This window comes from Sparus aurata, chromosome 21, assembly GCF_900880675.1.
Source record: "Sparus aurata chromosome 21, fSpaAur1.1, whole genome shotgun sequence".
NCBI classification, from domain to species: domain Eukaryota; kingdom Metazoa; phylum Chordata; class Actinopteri; order Spariformes; family Sparidae; genus Sparus; species Sparus aurata.
Window position 1 is genome coordinate 20,306,794 of NC_044207.1, and position 19,497 is coordinate 20,326,290.

The window sequence follows — 19,497 nt, forward strand, 5'->3', positions numbered from 1 at the left end:
CCACCCAATGCTGGGGTTAGAGCAGTAATGTGGAGAGCACACCCTGTCTCACATTGTGCAGCGGTGGCAATCTAAGACAGCATTCTTGCAGGTTGATTAGGCTGCTATGGTTAATGCAGCCAAGCCTATAAAACATGGCAAGAGACGATGGTGGTGTTGGAAGGGGAGGGAGTTAGAGTCTCGGGTCCCTCGTAGGGCTGCTTTGTGTGGCCTCCTCTCCTGCTGCTCCATCAGCTTGGTTTGTGTGTGGCGGTCTAACGGTACTCGGTCTTATAAAAGGACCAGCCTGGTTTTTTGCACTCTTCTTTATGAATGCCTTGCTCTTTTTTAGTGCACCCCCCAGGTGCCAGCCAGCAGAATACCCTCTTTCAGACCAATTCAAGGCAAATGCAAACACTACACTCTATTATGACCAGTGGAGAGCATTCCAATGGTATCGCACCAGTCAGGGAGCTGAACCTAGAACGGTGAGGGATTAAGAAGCACTGGCATGACTGAGAAAAGAAAAAGGAGCGGGGCTGCTGAGTCGTGCAAGAGGCACAGTGGGATGGAGGAGATGTGCAGACAGCAACGTCAAGGATCATCTTGGAATTTTTTTTAAGAAAAACATTTAAGAAACTACTTTCTTATGTCCTATATTCAACCTTAAAAATATTTTCTCACTAATGCTGATGTTTCATGACACAAAAATTACTGTGCTGCTAAAAACTTGCCAAAAGCTGTTTACCTATGAAATGTAAACTGGTTAATTTGTTTTTCGTTGCTCCGGTCCCAACTCGTTTGAGACGTGTAAACTGGCATCAAATTTAGAATAAGCTTCTATTTACAAAAATCCATGAGGCTGATGAGGAAAAACGTGAAGTACACTGTTTTTGTAGTGTTTTCAACTGAGTAAAGGTCAGAAAGGATTAGCGGAAAATAAAAAATGATCACATTGTGCGTTCTTCACACAGCAACCCAACTTTTATTGGACTTGGGGTTGTACGATATTTAAAAAAAAAAATATTTGTATAAAGACTGATAATTCAATCTGTATTGGTTTTTGAGATCTTTTACTTGAGCTGCTGTCAACACGGTAAGCAGTTTCCAGGAAAAATCTCACAGCACAATAGAAAATCTCTGCTTGTGGCATTACCGTTCTGATTTAATTTTCCAACATTTTTCCAGACAGTGACAGCCACCAGGGCCAGACAACAGGGATAACAGATCATTTTGTTTGCTTTGTGTAGCATTTTAACAAATTGAATTAAAAAAAACTAAAAACTAAAACATCACAATCTATCATAATACAAAATATGTTTGGCAATTTAATCACATTAAAAGTGTTTAACAGAAACACCAAAGACATGAGAGTCCCCATATTGACTTATTGGGTGAAGAAGTTAAAACACAAGGCCAAAGCCTGTTACTCAGGCACATCGACCCGTCTCCGTCCACAGTCAGATTGGCCGTTGAGGGTAAATGAGGTCTTCGGGGCCACCAAGCTGCTGTGGAGCATTCTGTCCGCGTTATGCGTCTTTGAATTGGGGGAGGGCGGAGAGGACATTAGTCGTCCGAGTCTGTGTCATGGCGCCGCCTGTGGCTTTGTATGGCACCAGCAGGGGCCGTCTTGTGGCCGGCAGGGTGACGGGGGACAGGAGACCCCCCATCCGAGGAGTCTGAGTCATGTCGCTGCCGTCGGTGATGGGGGTAGGAGGGCTGTCGCTCGGCCTTTGCACCCCCCCTTGAATGGCTGTCATGGGGTCTGGCTCCACTCTGACTATGGTATGATGGATTATGATGATGGTGGTCCTTTCTCTGCCTGAAGAGTAAAAGGAAACAAACAATCCATGATCGAGTCGTGGTGGACAGAGTAAGATGTGGTCAGGCTGGGAGCAAGAAGCTGACTGATGAGCTTTATAGTGACATCCACAGTAAACGCCCAATGAAAGATTTAAAGTGAACATAACTGGCTAGCTTGTGGACACGTGTCTGTACATTTACAACCTGTATCGGGAATCCTGTACACTTCAATCATATGTTGAGTTATATAACAAATCCTTTACCACCAGAACATAATAAGCAAGCTACATTATTCATCTGGTATGTCTCCAACTCTCCTATACACCTGCTTTTCAGGATGAATCTGAGGTCTTGTGAGACATGAACCCCAAATGTAGGAAATACTTCCAAGATGCTGTGTGTAGGACAGTGCCTTAGTGCCCTCTAGTGGTGAAAGAGGAAAGATTGTGTTTCATAGCCAGCCAGAAATTCTCCAAATTGTCCAGAATACAAGAGGTGGAACCATTTTTAATATATTTTCATAAAATGAGGCAAACTTTGAGAAGCCTGTGATGATTAAATGCGATCTAGAAATAGAAGTATTCAATAAAAAAATACAAATGAATGATAAAAATAATTTGTATATTTTATGGTGCTTGTTATTTGTCAAATCTCAGGCAACTGGAGAACATTTCAAATGTACCAACCTCTTTCGGTTGTCATCGGAGTCCGATGAGGATGAGTCTCTTCTTTGCCTTTTCTTCTTTTTTTCCTTCTTCTTTTTCTCCTTTTTGCTCTTTTTTTCTTTCTTCTTCTTTTTGCTCTCGTGCCTACAGAGCAAAAGAAAGTAGTGAGTGTAACCATCATTGAAATAAACACGGCAAACTGGACATAGGGTCACATTTTGTCCAGTAGAAATAAGTATGATGTTTTTCTGTGTCTGAAATATCATGCAGGTGTTATGCGTGTTTTCTTAGGTGGTGGCAAAAGTGAGCCGTGCTCACCTTTGTTCCTCATCCCCTTGTTCTACACTCTGAGAAGTCTTTGTTGTTGAGGTTTCTGGACGAGCTTCTGTTTTGTGATGCTGTAAGCAAAGCATTTCATTAATCTTTCTGTGCAGTCGTAGATCCAGTGACATACACCTCCATCTCTTCAAGTCTCTTCGCTGCTTGTAAAAAGATCAACGGGCCAGTTTCTCCATCCGTCAAACTGGACTTCCATTTCAAAACATCTACGTCTTACAGTGTGAGCATCAGAAAAATGTTCAGTGGCATTTATCAGAGGTAAAACAAAAAAAACTTACCGTAAAAACAGGCAAGCCTATTTTAGCTGCCTCTTTCTCCTTTTGGGAGAGCACCATTTTCCTTGACCCTGCACTGCAAATGGAAACACTCGTTTAGAAACACTTGACAATCACAGAGGATTAAGATAAGTGGCTCTTTTGCTGGCACCTCAATGTCAACAGAGGAGCATTTTAATAATTTTTAACAGAACCAAAATAGAAAACTGTGAAGCACATGGACAGATATTCACTTGATGTTGCTTGCTCTAAAAATAAACACTTTTTTTTATGATAGCAAACATTAATGTAGGACCACAATAACTGAAACCAACTGAAACCATATAGACAAATGTGTGGAAACACTTGAAAAAGCCGTCTGATATTACGTTAGTGAGTACTTCCTGGACCCTTGTCAACGTTAGCATGTTGTGATAAGTGATGGAGACTTTCCATGTGGATTTCTGCATTCTCTCACATGTAAACTATTGCGACTGATACTAGGTTGTCATATTCTATATGCAAGTTGACTGCTTAGAAAAAATAAATTAATAACAAAGTCACCTGGAGCTTCCCAAGCCTGAGACACGATCCACATCTTTCTCCTCACCATCAGCCTCTTCCCTCCTGCAGACATCTGCAAGGTCCTGGTAAGAAAATAAAAAAATAAATAAAATAAAAAATTGAATCATTCAACCTTTTTAATGAAGGCCAGTTCTTCATAAATTCATGTTGAGCTTTTGAGAAAAGTAATACCAACCAACGTGACATACCTCTTTGGTCAGGCCAGTCGGTTGCCTTTTAATATTCTTGTGCCCTCTGGATATGAGAATAAAAGAGATAAACAGTTCATATCTATTGGCCCACACTTGTGTTTATCAAGCATTTATCGTCCAGGGAATTACACTTACAGGGCAGCCATCAGTGCCTCATGCTCCGCAGCCTTGACGGCAGCAAGTTCTTCTTCTTTGGACAAAGGTCTGCTGCCTTTTTTGTCTCTTGCGTACCACGTCAGATCTTTGCCTTTTTGCCATCGTCCTACGGGTGCCATCAAGGAGTTCCCTGGAAACAAGACAGAGGATTTGAGAGCAGATAATGAGATGCTGTACTTGCAATGTCCCTGAGACAAACCCTGGAAAGACTTTTGCTCTAACAGCACCCACAGTGGTGTTAACAGCACTTAGGGATGTAACTTGTTCTTATTAACAGATACGAAGTAAGTGCTATATTCCAGTGGATCGCATGGAAGCAGTGTCCCATACAAAACCTCACCATGGTCAGGGTCAATGAAGCAACTCCAAAGGATGTCACCTGATGATTTCAGTCACTTCTGCCAGTTCTATTTTTTATTGTTCAGTGACATTATTGTTTTATTGTCAATAAAACATTAACAAAAAAAATCCCATTCTAAATTCATAAAACAGATAACGTCAAGAGAAAGACAAACAACAAAATTTCACATCTGAGAAGCAGGGATTTCATTTTTGTTTAAAAAGTGATTAAAAGATTGTTGGCCTCCATTTCTTCTTATACTAGCTGACTAATCGTTGCAGTGATGTTTGTGTGTGGCCTGGGGGTCAACTTCTTCCTCTGAACACATGATTGAGGAATCAATTTGGCAATAATACTGCACTTTGAAAAAGTTCCCATTTTGGTTGCATCGTCTTTCCAGAGCCACCTTCTGATCACATTAGACTTAAAATATTTAAAAAAAAAAAGGTACCCTTGTGTTTAATCGACTTCATGTTGTCAAATGTAACGAGGGGGTCGCCTATTGTAGATGATCCTTTTATGTCACAGCTGTGGGTGCTACGTAGTAATGCTGACATGATGACAGCGGTGTGGGCTCTCACAGGAGGTACGTGTGTCTGCACAGACAGAGGGAGCAATAAAAAAAGTGTTGCTGCAGTGCGTAGAGTGAAAAACTGGACTAATACCGAGCCACTGCACTAGCCCCCGGGAGTTTGTAATGAGGGACTCTACGACAAAAGGTAAGGAAAAGGAAACACTGACGCCTCGTTGTGATTTTATGTTGGTCGCATGTCCGCACACAGCTATTAGCAATTTGCCTGCTAGCTTGGCTAAACTTACCGAGATAATTTTCTCTGTGTTTATCCACTTTCACGTCGTCCCAGTTGAACTGGTCCTGGCCTCCGCGGACGCCTCCAGACCTTGACGAACCGAACATTTTAGCTCGTTTCAGTAAAGTCTTAGAGAACAGTAGCGTGTCGTTAGCTCAAACAGCTGACTTTAGCCACATTAGCACACGAGCAGCGCGATTGGCCGGGCCTTCAGCGTTCGCTCATCCGGGGAGTTTTGCGGTGAGTTTAATTTCCCCTCTTCTATCGGAAAAACGTGTTTCCTGTTGGTGGTGTTTACTTAGACCACTGAAACGAATCCGGAAGCTAATTCGTCAACCATTTATCGAAAAAAATCCTAAGAAGCGACAGAGGAATAGTTGGTTATAAGCGCCTTTAACTCAAGCCAGGCTATGCTATATAGCTAACAGTACTCTGAGACATAAAAGCAACACCGTCGTTTAAAACAAAAAAAAAAAAAGCCTGGTCATGCGTGTATTTTGCTTTCCGTCAAAGAAGAAGCTGCAGCTACAAGTCTGAACACATATATTTAAAATAGCAGCGTCTGTAGCATCTGTTCTGTTGAGCTAATGCTGCTAACAACTCTGCGTCGCTGTGTATTGTCTGCGCGCATTCTCGACGCTCGCGAACGTAACGTGTTGATGTTTTGGCCCGCAGTGATGACGTAGGCAGCACAGTTTTCCCCTTATGGCTCTCGCAGCAATCTCACAGAGCGGAGGAGAGGGAAAATCCTCCGGAGACGACCCGGCGATCGTGGACTAACGTTACTCCCGATGTACATGAGATATTTTTCCAGGCTATTGTCAGGTAGGAAGGAGGATATTTGTTTAATATCTGTTGGTTTTTTTAACCATCTGCCGCATCACTGCTGCTTTCACTGCCATTCATTTCCCTTCAGTGTGATAGATGGTTTATACTGCCGTGTTGTTGTTGAAGAAGATGGTTGTTGTGTGATCACTGAGCAGGTTTAACCAGTATAATTGTGTGTGATTTGTGCTACACACCAACACTGTCTTACTATTGCTGTATATAAATGTTAATGCCACCAAATATGATTTATGAACCTGCACCATGTGTTATTCCCTGTGGATGGGATCCATCAGTGAAAACTGTTTTTGAACTCAGGCGGTGCTTTTTTAAATGGTAATTTATTTGCGTATGATTATTAAGAAATTATCCACAAATGCACAAAACAATCATACACATTTCCTCCAAGGAAATGCTTCTCTAGTTTGTCTTTACCAGCCTTAAAAACATTAACTCGTCATTTAATCACAGCATGTTTTATTGCTCCTTACAGTGTTTTTAATTGCTTCTAACAGTGAGTCAAAGTGCACTTTGTTATGAGTTTTTATCAGTTAGATAATTACTGTGCAGTTGTGACATTCACTTAATGATAATACAACACAGAAAGTCCTAATCTTCAGTTTCTGTGTGCGATGTGAAAAAAGATAGAATAAGTCTGAATGAATGAGAAGTGGTTGAACATGTGCTCACATAATGTCTTAATCACCTCTTCAGGGTCAACACTGTTTTCACATTAAATACTGTGTTGTGCTTTGTAGGGCTGCAACACTACATTGGTATGTCAGCAGTGTGTCCATGAGTTAAAAACTCAATCTGTCCATTAAATTGTAAACAAATTCTGACCAAAATTCTCACCAGAGGTGGCATAATCTAATATTTTGTCTACAAGCAATTGGAAACCCAGAGATATGTATATATCTTATCATATAAGACAACACACAGGCAGAGAGAGAGATCATCAACCATAAAATGTTAATTTTTTTCTGTAGTGTGTACATTTTGTTGACAAATTGATAAATCAATATATTGTTCCTGCTTTCATCCTGACTACCCAGTAGACTGTATCCGACCGACAGACCTGACAGACTTCACATGATTTGAATTATGCTCGAGGCCACTATCAATCACGTGGGGTTTCGTGCACATGATTAAAGTTATGCTCGGTGCAGCTTCCAATAAGCGTCGGATTTTAAACCCATATGTCTCTCATTTCCTGTCAGCTTCGTGTCAAAACATTGCGTGTTAATTCTTGTGTAGGTGCTGGGTTGTATTTGGCTGATAGTCCCAGAAGCTTTTCACAAGAGAAATGCAAATGAGATCTTGCTAAACGTTAGCTAAAAAAAATGTTTTCCTTACTACAAATTTACAAAACTTTGTACATCTTTACTGAATCTAATCTGAACTTTTGCTTTGGCATTGCTAATATTTCATTCCAGGGCTGCAACTTATACCCTTTTTATTCTGTTGTGTATTTGTAAATTAAGATAAATGTCAATCTGTTGCTCAAAGAAACTAATAAGTATAGCGTATTTAGTCTGACAAGTTGTAAAGTGTAAATATAGGTTTTTATTTTATAACTGACAACGCTTAAAAACAGAATAAAATGATTTGGTTGAATAATCAATTATTCGAGCACTAATTCATCAGTGTTTAGAAGACTGTTTTTTAATAATGGAAGTAAATATACCTTTGCAGATTAATCAGCAATAATAATAAATGTGAGTTGCAGCCTTCAATTGATTGCATGAAGTTCTTGCGGACTGATTTTCTGTTAGTCAACAAATGAATGAATTGATTTGCTGTTTCAGCTCGAGATTCAAATGAATTACAGGTTTTGGAATCAGTAAGGTAAGATATTCCTTTCTTGAGCACCCAGAGTGGAATTACGGTGTTAGAACAGCAAATAAATTGAGAAATGGATAAATAAGAGTACATAGAATAAGAAGAGAGTAACCTATAAATGAAAATGATAATTTAGTGCCGCCCTAATTGTTTGATTAGATTGCCTAAATAGAATCATCGAAACATTTTCAGTTCGAGGGCAGGAATCTAAATATGTTGAATCTTCTTCTCTGGCCCCTGGAAAAAAAAGGAACTCCTGCTCCTTTAATCAGTCATGTTGCTGCTTAGGGGAAGCGTTCAAGAGGCGACAGAGAATGCCTCTTGTCATCTGCACCTGCGGAGTCCAGAGACGACCTCGCTGGTTTGCCTGGAGACAAGAAGGCTCACAGTTTTATTCTGAGCTATAAAAGAAGCTGATCAAGCATAATTTACCTTTTGTGTTCAAAGCTGGATTAGTCTCATATATGTACATATATATTTTTTATTTGTTTCATGTCATCATGTCATGTGGACTACCTTATTCTTGGGCTAACTACCAGCCTGTCTGATACCTGACATGGATGTATGTAATAGGAGGCCTGTAACTGATAACCATGATGATTTACATAAGCTTCATACTGTGGTCCGCTTTAGCTGCTTTCCCACCGCTACTTTCTGTTTTGGAAGACTCTCACAGTTGTTACTGAAAACCAGCTGACTTCCTGTTATACTGCATTGTTCTTCTCCACCCATAGAAAACTCATAATATGGCAGAAGAGTGGAGGGTTGGGTCTCGGCCTTTGGACTATAATAATAATAAAATAAAAAAAACACATACAGGACTTTTCCTTTCATATCCTCAACGTTTTTAAATCAATCATGGACTGCTAAATATACTCCAGTGTAAACATGGCCCTTCCCTCTTCTTTTCACTCCTCCCTCCTGCGTTTGCACACACCAGCCCCTGATCACACCCTCTCTGTTCACTTCCCCTTCTGCTCGAGCTCTGCGTGTATAGAGGAAAGGTAAGCAGGAACTCCACAGGATATACTTCATTCTTTATTTAAGTAGTTTGCCTAAAAACTATGGTAATGAAAGAAGGTTGTGTGGAATATATCACAGTGTAGAGATGGTAAGATGCTGATGTTTGCTTCTATTTTTGTCAGTAACTGGATGTCTCCATAATGTAGTTTTAAGTTGTTGTTTACTTGAATACGTGGCCATGTGTGATTTATCAGGCAGTGTTTCCTCTCGGCCTCCTGTGTTTCTTAGCCTTTTCTGTTCTTTCCTGCAATCACGAGCAGAGTAGGACTCTCCAATTAGTGAGTAATTGCTCCTCGACAGCACCATGGTAACCTCACGGCTTGCCCACGCCCTTGTGGGAGATGTTTCCACCTCATCATCATCTGTTCGCCTTAGCGATCTGCTGCTTTATCATTTTATCGCGCTTATCCCAGCAGACTGGAGCGAGGCCTGTCTAAACACGTCTAACCCCGCTGTAATGTTCTGAAGTGTTGGATTTGGTCTTTTTATGACTCATGCCACAGGATTCCAGTGGTTGTGTCTTCAGCCCCTCCACCCTTGCCCATTTGTTTTCTTACACCAAACTCTTCTCTCCCCCTCTCCTGCAGCTATGGCTGGACCAAGGCCTGTGGTGCTGAGCGGCCCATCCGGGGCAGGGAAGAGCACGCTGCTGAAGAAGCTCATGAAGGAGTACGACAGCATTTTTGGCTTCAGCGTCTCCCGTAAGTCCGCCCGAGCATCTTTTTAAATGAATTTTTCTATGGAGTTCTTGCCAGTCGCAAAGCTTGTCGTTGAGGAGTAGCCTACAGTCTGACATGTAGGTCATTCAGTGTTTGGTGTACGGGTGTCAAGATCTTCACAATAACCGTGACACTGTGCATAATCATGTCAATAATGCACCTTTGATAATGACGCCTGGATAATCCAACAAAGATGTCCGGCCCTGCGTATCTTTTGTTCATGAGTTCATCTGGTTGCCTTTTTCACTAGTAGTTGAGGAGTTGATAATGTTCTCTTTGTACACTTTCTTTCCCAGTTCTGGTCTCAGACTCTCTCCACCCCCCTACACTTGTATGTTAAGGATAATTAATTACCCCAAAAAATAGATAAAACACTCAATGAACAAAGTTAAAGATGAATTTGATTGCCTGCTATTATTTTGAATCCTATAGATAGCGCAATGTTTTCATTATCATGATTTCTTTGGCCAAGAAAATCTGATATTGTGGCCGCCCTGCTTTGGAGATGCAGATGCATGCACGTGTTACTCATGCAGTTTAATTGAAGTAATGCTGCAGATAATGATTATATTCATTCATTCATTCATTCATTCATTCATCCATTCATCGACAGTCTAGTTAAAAAAAACTGTAATACAGGAGAATTTTTGTACTTCCTTTTTATAATTCACCATTCAAAGACATACGTTTTGAGTTTCAGTTTATAGTTTTTTGTGGACCGGATGATTTAATAAAACAAAGGGCAAACTAATCAGTTATTAGGATGATCATAAGCCGTCAATCGGTTATGGAAATTCTTGCAGACGGATTTTTCTGTAGATCAACAAATGGATTCCTCGACTGTTTCACTTCTCAAGTTAATTGTAGACTGACATAAATGTCTTCTCAACCCTCAGATACAACAAGAAATCCTCGACCCGGAGAAGAGAATGGCAAAGGTACGACACATTCCTCCTTTTTCTCAAGCGCTGCGACAGTACATCACGTTTTAAGTCAGCGGTATTTTAGCTGTTCTTTATCTGTAATCTATATCTTGTGCTTTTTGTGTTTCAGATTACCATTATGTTACGCGGGAGACGATGCAGGCAGGGATCGACAACGGGGAGTTCATCGAGAACGCCGTGTTTTCCGGGAACATGTACGGGACGAGTAAAGCCGCTGTGCAAGACGTCCAGGCCAAGAACCTCATCTGTATACTCGACATCGACATGCAGGGCGTTAGGAACATCAAAACGACAGACCTCAATCCCATCTACATCTCCATCCAGCCGCCGTCCATGGAAGTCCTGGTAAGAACAGAAGGAAATGCGTGTCATTGTATTGACACCAGGCTCGTCTGTATGTTCCATTTTCCCCGCCAAATACCAGTTTCTGGGTGTGGACTTTGGTTCTCTTTGTGCCACAGGTATCTGGTCATACATGTTTTGGACGCTCCGATTGTCTCTGAATGCCTCGAAAGGTGGGAGTGACATTTTTTCACTTGTATTGTTTCAGGAAAAACGCCTGAGAGAGAGAAAAACTGAGTCGGAGGAGAACCTTCAGAAGCGTTTAAATGCAGCCAAGGTGGACATGCAGTTTAGTAAGTATTCATTGTTTTCCTGTCGGAAATCAAGAAACCATGTAAACTTTAAAAACATGACTCTGAACTTAACTCCATCTCCTTGTAGGTAAAGAACCTGGTGTGTTTGATGCCATAATTGTCAATGATAATTTGGAGGAGGCTTACGGGCAGTTAAAAAACGCTCTGCTCGAGGTGAGTGACCATTACAACACAGCATCGGCATCATCAAATACATCAACACGTTTTCACCCCTGCACACATCAAATGAAAACATTTTAACATAGGGCTGTTTATTTTGATGGTCATTTGCTCAGTTAGCTAGAGCTCAGAAAATGACCAGTTTCACGATTAGAGTTTGATCCATTCGATCCAATTACATTTGGAAATTTTAGATGCACTGCACAATTTATATTATTTTATTCCAACTGAAGTTAGCCAAGGTCTAAACCTAAGATGAGCTGACTCGGTGAACTGATGAACTGGTCTGTTTGTCTTCTCAACTTGAGCTCAAGTTACACAGAATTTTAGCGAGTCACAGATAAACTTGATGTTTTAATAAGTCACTGGCTCAAGAGGATCTTGGGAAATGAAGGCAAATTCAACGTGCTATTGCCCTGTAATTACCACTTTAGCAAAAGTTACATATACTCGCTTAATATTTCGCATTCTTTTGTTGTTTGTTTTTCCTGACAGACATGACCTGCCTGTTTTGGAAGCATTATGAAATCAAATATTTTTTGTCCCTTCCTAGGAAATTAATAAGGTCAAGAAGGTCAACATGTCTTCGTAGGACACGGCAGCATCCCGACAACCCTTTTTGTCCCATCCAGCTACTTCTCACCAAAACCACAGACCTCCATTCCCGTCGTGAACATTCCCTCAGACGGTGGTCTGTGAACCTCAGACATCCCTTAGTGGATACACAAATACTTAGGTTTTACATGGTATTTAGAGGTAGTTATTACCAAATGATAACATGCTGTTAAGTGGAACATTTTTCTTTTTTTTTTTACGTAAACTAAGCGCTTTCCATATTTTTATTTTCATTTGTATGAAGGAAGTATACTCCAATAATGCTTACATGATATGTGACTGACTGGCATGGGGTGCAGGATGTCCTGTCCTCTCACCAAGCTGGAGTAACACAAATACAGCTCACACCATCATGTGGAGGAAACTGGTCCTCCAGTAGCATTTCTGGATATGTTCTGGCAACGAGTTTCGTTACTCATTACTGTTAACGGTGAGATGGATTTACAAGGCAGTGAAATGTACTGGGGGGAGAGTTTGTTGTCGCACGTTTCGTTCAGGAGGGAAACCTCGTCTGAATCTTCAGCACTACAACCGATTTCTGGAAAACATGGCGACTCGGTGTACATGCCAAGGCGACTGTGTAAAACTATTCCAGCGCTGGTGGTGGTTGATTTCTTTTCTTTTACAGGTTTTTTGTAAATTGCAACAGAATGTGCTAACTCCATTAAGTTTGGTTTGCTTGATAACCATAAATACTCTTGTGTTCTAGTAGGATTAAAATTCCACGCGAGATAGAAAATGACGCCTAAAACTGTCACTTTTTAATCTTTTTTTTTTCGGACAGAACAATGTAACTGTTTATTTTACAGTTGTAAATTTGTAAAACTTTTATATTGTGTAACTATCATTTTGCAGCCTCACCTGTACAGTAAAATGACACTCAGTGGACTATTTTGACTCCTAACTAGAGGAGACATTTTTAACTCGGAAGGAGAATTAAAATGCGTGTTTACCTTTTTTTTTCTATTGCTTAGAATCAAGCACACAAATCGTCTTTTACTTGAAAGCTGAAAGTATTTATGACCCACCTGTAACTTGGTGTTTTTTTTCCTTAACAATCCATTTATTTTAGTTTTGAAGTGTCCACTTACACAGGAATTAAATGTTACATCAAACTGAGATGCATGTAGTTCTCTGTGTTATTTTACACTTAAACACCTCTTATAATAATGTGCTTGTTGTGAATGTCATTATGTATTCCTTAAATCTATTAAACATCCAGCAGTGAGACAATGTTATCTGTTGAAACTTTAATAAATATGTTCCAATACTGGAAGAGGAGTTTGGTGAATGTGTGCTATAAATAAGAATTGTGAAAGAACCTGGACGTGGTCATTATTTGCAATACATTATTTTTAATTCAGATTTAACATAGTACTCAAACATGTTTCCAAAAACTACACATGTACAGTACAAGCAATTACAATCCGTTAGTGCTTTAATATTAATACATAACATGATCCTCGTCACTGACTAAAAACAACACAAACACCACACATATTTCAGGGGACAGCTTCTGTATTCTAGTGAAAAGGTAGTCAATTCTGTGAGCTCAAGTACTTCGCATAAACATTCACTCACAATCAAATGTGACATTACACGTCCGGTTACGCTGGATAAACACCCATCTGCTGTGGGAAAGCAAATACATGCAGTCACTCGTCTAAATATGTCGCTTACATGTGAATATCCCTGTGATATGCTGTGCTGTTCACAGGCAACTGCACTGCATTCATAGACACAAAAATGTTTCAAAAGTTGAGTGTAATATTCAGTTCACAATTAGTGGCAGAAACGTGTTTCACAATAATAAAAGACGTAAATGCAGTCAAATAGAGATCTGATGTAAAACGGGCTGTCATTCTGAATGCTCAACAACAAATCATTCACAAACAACCCAAGTAGAAGAGAACTCGTGATTGATTTTTTTTTGACAAACTGACTATGATTTCATCAAATCAACAACTGGAGTTCTGTTGTTAATTTTACATAATCAGTGTTGCATGAATGAACTCATCAATACTGAACTAGTAACATGTAGACATGGCCTCATTAAAAGTCATTAACTCCCACATTTGCTGCTCCAGGAATCCAAAGGCACTGCAAAAGTGCAAAAGGCAACATTTCGTAAAAGGTACAAAAGTAAAACCGAGAAATATATCTAGCTAAATATATTGTACTATTTGTTTATGTATATAGCAACAGTCTCCGTTAATGATAATGCTTGAATCAGTAAATATTGGTGGGTCAAGGTTTATCATTTTGTAAAGGTGTCTACAACATGATGAAATTGTTCATCAGTAATAGCCTTCATTTCTTGGTTTCTGTCCACTGTGGATACTGTAAAACACATAATGTATGTGTCATGAAGCAGTTCTAACAGAGCAGAGCAGGGACTGAAACACCGTGACTTAGTGATAGCTATATTTTCCAACTCATCTCGTCCAAAGACACCATCTGACTCTAACCATTTGTCAAGAAATAGACTCAGAGGAGGAGCCTATTTTTGGATGGGCAGCTTTAAAATGGAATGGTTTGTCAAATGCAGTAAATATACTTCAGGTTAGAATATGTGTCATTCGTCATCTAGGTAGAAATGTCCCCGTTTAAGACTAAGAGGCTTTGTGGTACTAAATCAAAATAGTTTGCTACTACTGGTTCTGATGAAGGTTATCACTGATTTGAAGAGTGACCGGGTTTCCCACTGACGTGTAGCCGTAGGTCTGAGTTGACACTTTGGTTTTGAAGCTCTGCTGCCCACCCTCGACTCTCTGTACCTCTGAGCAGTATGACGGCTTCACTTCCAGCTTGGCGTGGCTCACTTGGATGGGGACGTGCCTCTCCGTCCTGGACCGGGCTCCGCTAGCTTGGGGGGCAGCGGATGAGAAAAGGCTGCTGGGGAGGAGATGCTCCCTGAAGCGACTGAAGAATCCGCTCCTCTGCCTCGGCGCCGCGACGGGCCGGCCCACGTTGAGGACCACCGGCTGCCCCACAGCGGACCCGCCAATCTCCCTCTGCAGCACAGAGATCTCACAGGGCTTCTCTGCAGCGGCGCTGTGGACGTTGGAGGCGCCATACGTCTCTCCTTCCTCTGGGACATAATCCTCTAAGTCTTCGAGGGTCAGGACGCGGCCTCCTTGTGTCAGAATCTGAGGCTCCTGTTTTGCCGATGACTTGTGATCGTCGTCTTCATCATCTGGTTCAAAGATGACAGTTTGTTGATCATCCAGGTCGCTGCTGTCCTCTCCATCTGCAGTGAGGATGGATGAGAGCTCATGTGGCTCTCCAGGGATTTGTGTGACAGAACCAGAGGTGACATGACCCCCTTCTTCCACCCAGGAGATTGGCTGGCTGCTGACGTCTTCTGGAAGCTGGGCCTGCGCCACCAGCTTGTTGTTGGAATTGTTGGTGTTTGGGTTTTCCGGAGGAGACCGCTTGGGTCTGGAAGGTGTAGCTGCACGATCAGACCCTGCCGGGGAGATGCCTCTCCTCCTGAGCAGCCTGGGCGATTTGTTGACCTTGTACTCGATGACCTCCTCTACCTCAACCCACCTGGGCTTGCTCTCCACGACCCTGACTTCAGCACCCTCAGGTTCAGTGACATAGAGGGTCGGGATGGTTGTCTTTCTTGTGGCGGGCATCCTCCTCACCCTGGCTGTTGGGGGCTCTGGGGTGGAGGTCTCTGAGCGGTGAGCTCCAACAAGGGATGCACCGGGGGATCTGTGCCTCCTCATGCGTGGGTTCTTCACCACAGTGGTTATAGTCTCCTCGCTGGCATAAACAATAAGAGACAACACAGGCAATATTAGAGCTGCGGTATCAAGTGTTTAAATATAAATGCTGTTTGAGGAGCTGCAGCAATAAGGCTGCCGGTTAAAGAAGACAGCACCCTGGTGAAGACAGCCCATCCTCTCATCATCCTGGTGATAGAATCCTTTACACTTAGGCTTTAAATACTACACAACAATGCATACATGAGGCCACCGAGGGAAGCTCTCACGTATGAAAGGGGACCAAGTTGCCTTTAGTCCATTTTAACTTTAAGCGAGTAATACTTTCAAAGCAAAGGCAGAGATTAGTATTTGTATCTGTAAATATCTGTTAATGTCATCCTGGGAATGAGACTCAACAATCACAATCATCTTACTGATTCTAGCTTTAAGTTGAATAGTCTTTGAATTCTATTAATATCACATGAGGTTCAGTTAGCTTTGCACGGAAATAACCAGTAGCAATTTTCCTCAGGGGGATACTTTCTACTTTTCTTCTTTGAGTACATTTCAGAGCCTGTACTTTTACTTGAGGAAAGAATGTCAGTACTTTTGCCACCTTTGCAGCAAGGTCCAACCAGGTAACAAACATGCTCACAAGGATCATTTTAGCGTTTTCACACTTACATGATGATGGTTTTCTTTGGTATTCTAGTCTCCTGCTCTGTAACTACAGGGAGAAGCAGAATAAATGACATTTAAATGACAAAATAAGGTGATCAGATTGAAAGCTACAGTTGATAAAAAAAACCTTATCTGGAATGTGAGGTGCATTAAACGTATGTTAAGCATTAGAGTCTCTTTTAGGATGAAGTTGGTCTTCCTACCTTCAATAGTGATGGCCTGCTCACCAGTACGAGCCACGGCAGAGGGTGGAATTAAATCAGCAGCACACTTGGCACTGCCCAGACGGTTGGACAGCTGACAAAAAGAGAATATATTTTTAGAGTCTTAAAGATTGTTGCTAATTAGATAGATGGATAGAATTACTTTAAATAGATAGAATTACTTTAATGATTAATAATATCAACTGACTTCAACTCTTGGGTGTAAAAACAATTATAGGGCACAGAATTTTGTTACAAGAGGAAATGTTGATAGCCCATGCCTTAAACATTAGTTTAAATATTAGTTTTAAATTGTTTTTATGTTGACTAACCTCACACTCGTAGTGTCCCAGGTCTCTCTCTGTCAGGTTTTTGATGACTAAGACCAGAACCCCACTGCGGAGCTCGCTGTATGTCTGATACTTCTCCTGGTCAGTCAGCAGCCTGCCATCCTTGAACCACCTTGACCATAAACAGGTACACACAGCCAAAAAAGAGAGGAAGAGGTTAACACACAGGGCAGCAGAAGATTAAAAGGACCTCCTGAATCTAATCAAAATGTTGAACCAATTTCACGAATGTGTGCGTACCTGATCTTGGGGCTGGGGGCGCTCTGTATGACGCAGGTGAACTGAGCGTCCTCACCGGCCACGAATACAGCATTCCTCATTTTATTCACAAAACGAGGAGGCACTACAGGAAATATGTTAAAATATAATTCATGTTTAAACACTTTAGAGGTTAGTCATGAGAATACTACGTATGTTGGATTGTTCTCTAAAAATATGGCTAAAGTACAGTTGACTCATTACTGACATTTTCATTGTTCCATTATAATTAAAACCAAAGCATTCAGGTATTTTAAGAAACTATCACACTACGTCACTTACCCTGAACGGTGATCTTGCCGAGAGTGCTGGCATTGCCGGCTGAGCTTGTGGCAAAGCACATGTACTGTCCAGAATCATCTGCTGTCATGTTATCAAGAATCAGTGTGCAGGAACCATCGGGGTCCTCGATGATGATGTGATGAGGATCGGCCTCCACAGCACGTCCATCTACATCCAACAAGGAAACCAATGCAACACATTTGGGTTCAGGTGCTGTTTGTGTATTGCTTTAAGAGCATGTGCCTTTACTCCCCCTAGAAAAAATAATAAATGACGTACCCTTGTACCAAGTGACCGTAGGTCTGGGTATGCCAGTGGCTTTGCAGGCGAGTTTAACAGTCTGTCCCAGCTCTGCAGTGCAGTTTGCCAGAATTTCATCAAAGTCAGGAGGACCTGTGAAAGATATTCATCATGAAAGTTTATGTTTGAAAGTCTGAAAATACAAAAAAAACATTCTGAGTGATGAAATTGATACAGACAAAAGTTAGTGTGTGTGTGAATGTGAACTCACTCCATGCAGGCATGCTGTATCGCTGCTGCAGCTCTCTGAAGTCCCTCAGCCATGAGTTCTTGATGGTAACAGTTCGAGCCTGCAAGGTGTATTTCCTCACAGTGTCCTCACGTTCATGCCAGATCTCAAAGGCACGGTCATCGCCCTCCACTGTCTCATTCACGTCAATGTTATTCAACTGCAACAGGATGAAAGATACAAACACAAACACCATTAAGGCTGCTGTAGAAAAATAAAGTAATAAAGTATTAATGAAAAAAAAGGTGTTATTATAAAATTCTTACCTTCATCATGTTCTTGAAGACATATGCTTGTGTATCAGTGTTGCTGTCTCTCTTGGGTTTGCAGATAATACAGTAGTTCTTAAACAAGAAGACATGACGGTGGTGACCTCTGGAGGAAGTCCTAATTCCTGGAGCCCCTTCCCACACTTGGAAGGGTCCCTGGATTCAAAGGAAAAAAAATTAAATACATGAACAATCAAACAATTTTAATCATGTCGCAATCACTGTACTCATCGAGAATGCCACATGTACCTGTCTAATTGGCTCTCCTAATACTTCCAGTGTTGCGGGATAGTTCTCGATCATGGACACGTGGTGTGTATTGTCAGAACGCTGAGGGAGTGCAGACACCATGGCGTACGCCTCTTCCAGGAGGCAGCAGTTCTGGCCGTTTCTTGCCTTGTTTCGAATAAGCTCCTGAAGACGATGAAGAAGAGATTTTTAGAACTTAAATATGCAAGTGATGTGCTCCAGTCTATTATGGAGGGAACTGAACGTCACCAGAATTCATTCATATTGTGTGCCACAGCTGTCACCTTGAGGATGGCCTTGTACTTCTGTATCCTATCCAGTGGCTGTTGGAGGCCGGCGTTGATGCTGCGTACAGGGGGATCAGCAGGGTCTGCACTGGCCTGGACTTTCTCAGTGTACTCCTACAATGTAGTGATAGAAAGATTCTTAAATTAACATAATCATACTGGTGTAGAGTCCTTTGACAGGGTATTTATATGGTGGCAAGTACTGGAAGTAAAATAATATAGTGGTACAATACCAAATAAATGACAGCTTTAACTAGGCTGGAAAAACAAACAAAAGCTCACAGAAGAGGAATAACAGTTTCTGGTGTTACCTTGAAGAAACGGTGGACAGTCTTGTCACTGATGGCAGATTCAGCCAAACCCTGACCAACAAGATATTGCAGGTACTTCTCAAAGCCCTCCTTGTTCTTCAGGAAGCACATGGCCACATCGTCATCTGTCTCACAATCATTCAACTTTGGGAGGAATGCCCTAAAAGGAAAAGTTGTGGGAAATTGATGCATTAAAAATCTTGGTCTTCTTTACTTTCTTTTTTAAAATATCTGACTAAAATGAAAAGTCATGAAGGGGTGAGCTCACTTGCTATGGAAGGACTTGATATCATCAATGTTTCTGAATATAGCGTCCTTCTGGCTGCTGACTTCAGGCGGTGCATCTGGGACGTCTGCATGCTTCAGGTGGTGGGAGGTAAAAAAGTCTACCTCCTTTACAAACTCTGATTCTCCGTTTATCAGGTCGTGGATCAGTTGGCTAGGGACATGACATAATAGTT

At 41.4% G+C, this 19,497-nt stretch overlaps 3 protein-coding genes across 16 annotated transcripts in view; 1 reads left to right on the top strand and 2 right to left on the bottom strand.

Moving 5' to 3' along the window:
• Positions 1-1,035: 1,035 nt before the first annotated feature.
• Positions 1,036-5,792, bottom strand: c21h1orf35 (chromosome 21 C1orf35 homolog). 2 transcript variants are annotated; one of them, XM_030403059.1, is made up of 8 exons: positions 5,132-5,784; positions 3,952-4,102; positions 3,814-3,859; positions 3,605-3,687; positions 3,065-3,137; positions 2,766-2,845; positions 2,469-2,591; positions 1,036-1,801 (listed from the first exon to the last, which is right to left on the bottom strand). In XM_030403059.1, exons 1-8 carry the CDS (start codon positions 5,226-5,228, stop codon positions 1,546-1,548), a joined length of 909 nt encoding a protein of 302 aa, XP_030258919.1. In that variant the 5' UTR covers positions 5,229-5,784; the 3' UTR covers positions 1,036-1,545. The 2 variants fall into 2 exon arrangements, with proteins under 2 accessions (XP_030258919.1, XP_030258920.1); XM_030403060.1 differs by lacking the exon at positions 1,036-1,801 and adding an exon at positions 1,824-2,348 and having other exon boundaries at positions 5,132-5,792.
• Positions 4,687-13,180, top strand: guk1a (guanylate kinase 1a). 3 transcript variants are annotated; one of them, XM_030403065.1, is made up of 8 exons: positions 4,839-5,031; positions 5,797-5,946; positions 9,399-9,512; positions 10,427-10,468; positions 10,584-10,819; positions 11,025-11,109; positions 11,198-11,283; positions 11,843-13,180. In XM_030403065.1, the coding sequence occupies exons 2-8, from the start codon at positions 5,913-5,915 to the stop codon at positions 11,879-11,881; spliced, it is 636 nt and encodes a 211-aa protein (XP_030258925.1). In that variant the 5' UTR covers positions 4,839-5,031; positions 5,797-5,912; the 3' UTR covers positions 11,882-13,180. The 3 variants fall into 3 exon arrangements, with proteins under 3 accessions (XP_030258926.1, XP_030258925.1, XP_030258928.1); XM_030403066.1 differs by lacking the exon at positions 5,797-5,946 and having other exon boundaries at positions 4,687-5,031; XM_030403068.1 differs by lacking the exons at positions 4,839-5,031; positions 5,797-5,946 and adding an exon at positions 8,061-8,792.
• Positions 13,181-13,236: 56 nt separating this feature from the next.
• obscnb (obscurin, cytoskeletal calmodulin and titin-interacting RhoGEF b) overlaps positions 13,237-19,497 on the bottom strand; it is a 61,169-nt gene continuing 54,908 nt past the window's right edge. For all 11 annotated transcript variants that reach the window (XM_030403047.1, XM_030403045.1, XM_030403049.1 and 8 more), the window contains 13 exons: positions 19,305-19,475; positions 19,037-19,196; positions 18,723-18,839; positions 18,439-18,603; positions 18,187-18,345; positions 17,903-18,080; positions 17,671-17,784; positions 17,392-17,559; positions 17,092-17,194; positions 16,834-16,963; positions 16,502-16,595; positions 16,302-16,344; positions 13,237-15,675 (listed from right to left, as the gene is read on the bottom strand). In XM_030403047.1, coding sequence (XP_030258907.1) covers positions 14,556-15,675; positions 16,302-16,344; positions 16,502-16,595; positions 16,834-16,963; positions 17,092-17,194; positions 17,392-17,559; positions 17,671-17,784; positions 17,903-18,080; positions 18,187-18,345; positions 18,439-18,603; positions 18,723-18,839; positions 19,037-19,196; positions 19,305-19,475 — 2,722 coding nt within the window. In that variant the 3' untranslated portion in view covers positions 13,237-14,555. The remainder of the gene's footprint in view (positions 15,676-16,301; positions 16,345-16,501; positions 16,596-16,833; positions 16,964-17,091; positions 17,195-17,391; positions 17,560-17,670; positions 17,785-17,902; positions 18,081-18,186; positions 18,346-18,438; positions 18,604-18,722; positions 18,840-19,036; positions 19,197-19,304; positions 19,476-19,497) is intronic.

Coding starts and splice junctions, on each gene's coding strand:
- c21h1orf35 (XM_030403059.1), bottom strand. CDS start 5,228: ATGTTCGGTTCGTCAAGGTCTGGAGGCGTCCGCGGAGGCCAGGACCAG. Junction 4,103..5,131: donor ACACAGAGAAAATTATCTCG/GTAAGTTTAGCC, acceptor TCTTGTTTCCAG/GGAACTCCTTGATGGCACCC. Junction 3,688..3,813: donor CGACTGGCCTGACCAAAGAG/GTATGTCACGTT, acceptor TTTTCTTACCAG/GACCTTGCAGATGTCTGCAG.
- guk1a (XM_030403065.1), top strand. CDS start 5,913: ATGTACATGAGATATTTTTCCAGGCTATTGTCAG. Junction 5,947..9,398: donor TTTTTCCAGGCTATTGTCAG/GTAGGAAGGAGG, acceptor CCTCTCCTGCAG/CTATGGCTGGACCAAGGCCT. Junction 9,513..10,426: donor TTTTGGCTTCAGCGTCTCCC/GTAAGTCCGCCC, acceptor CTCAACCCTCAG/ATACAACAAGAAATCCTCGA.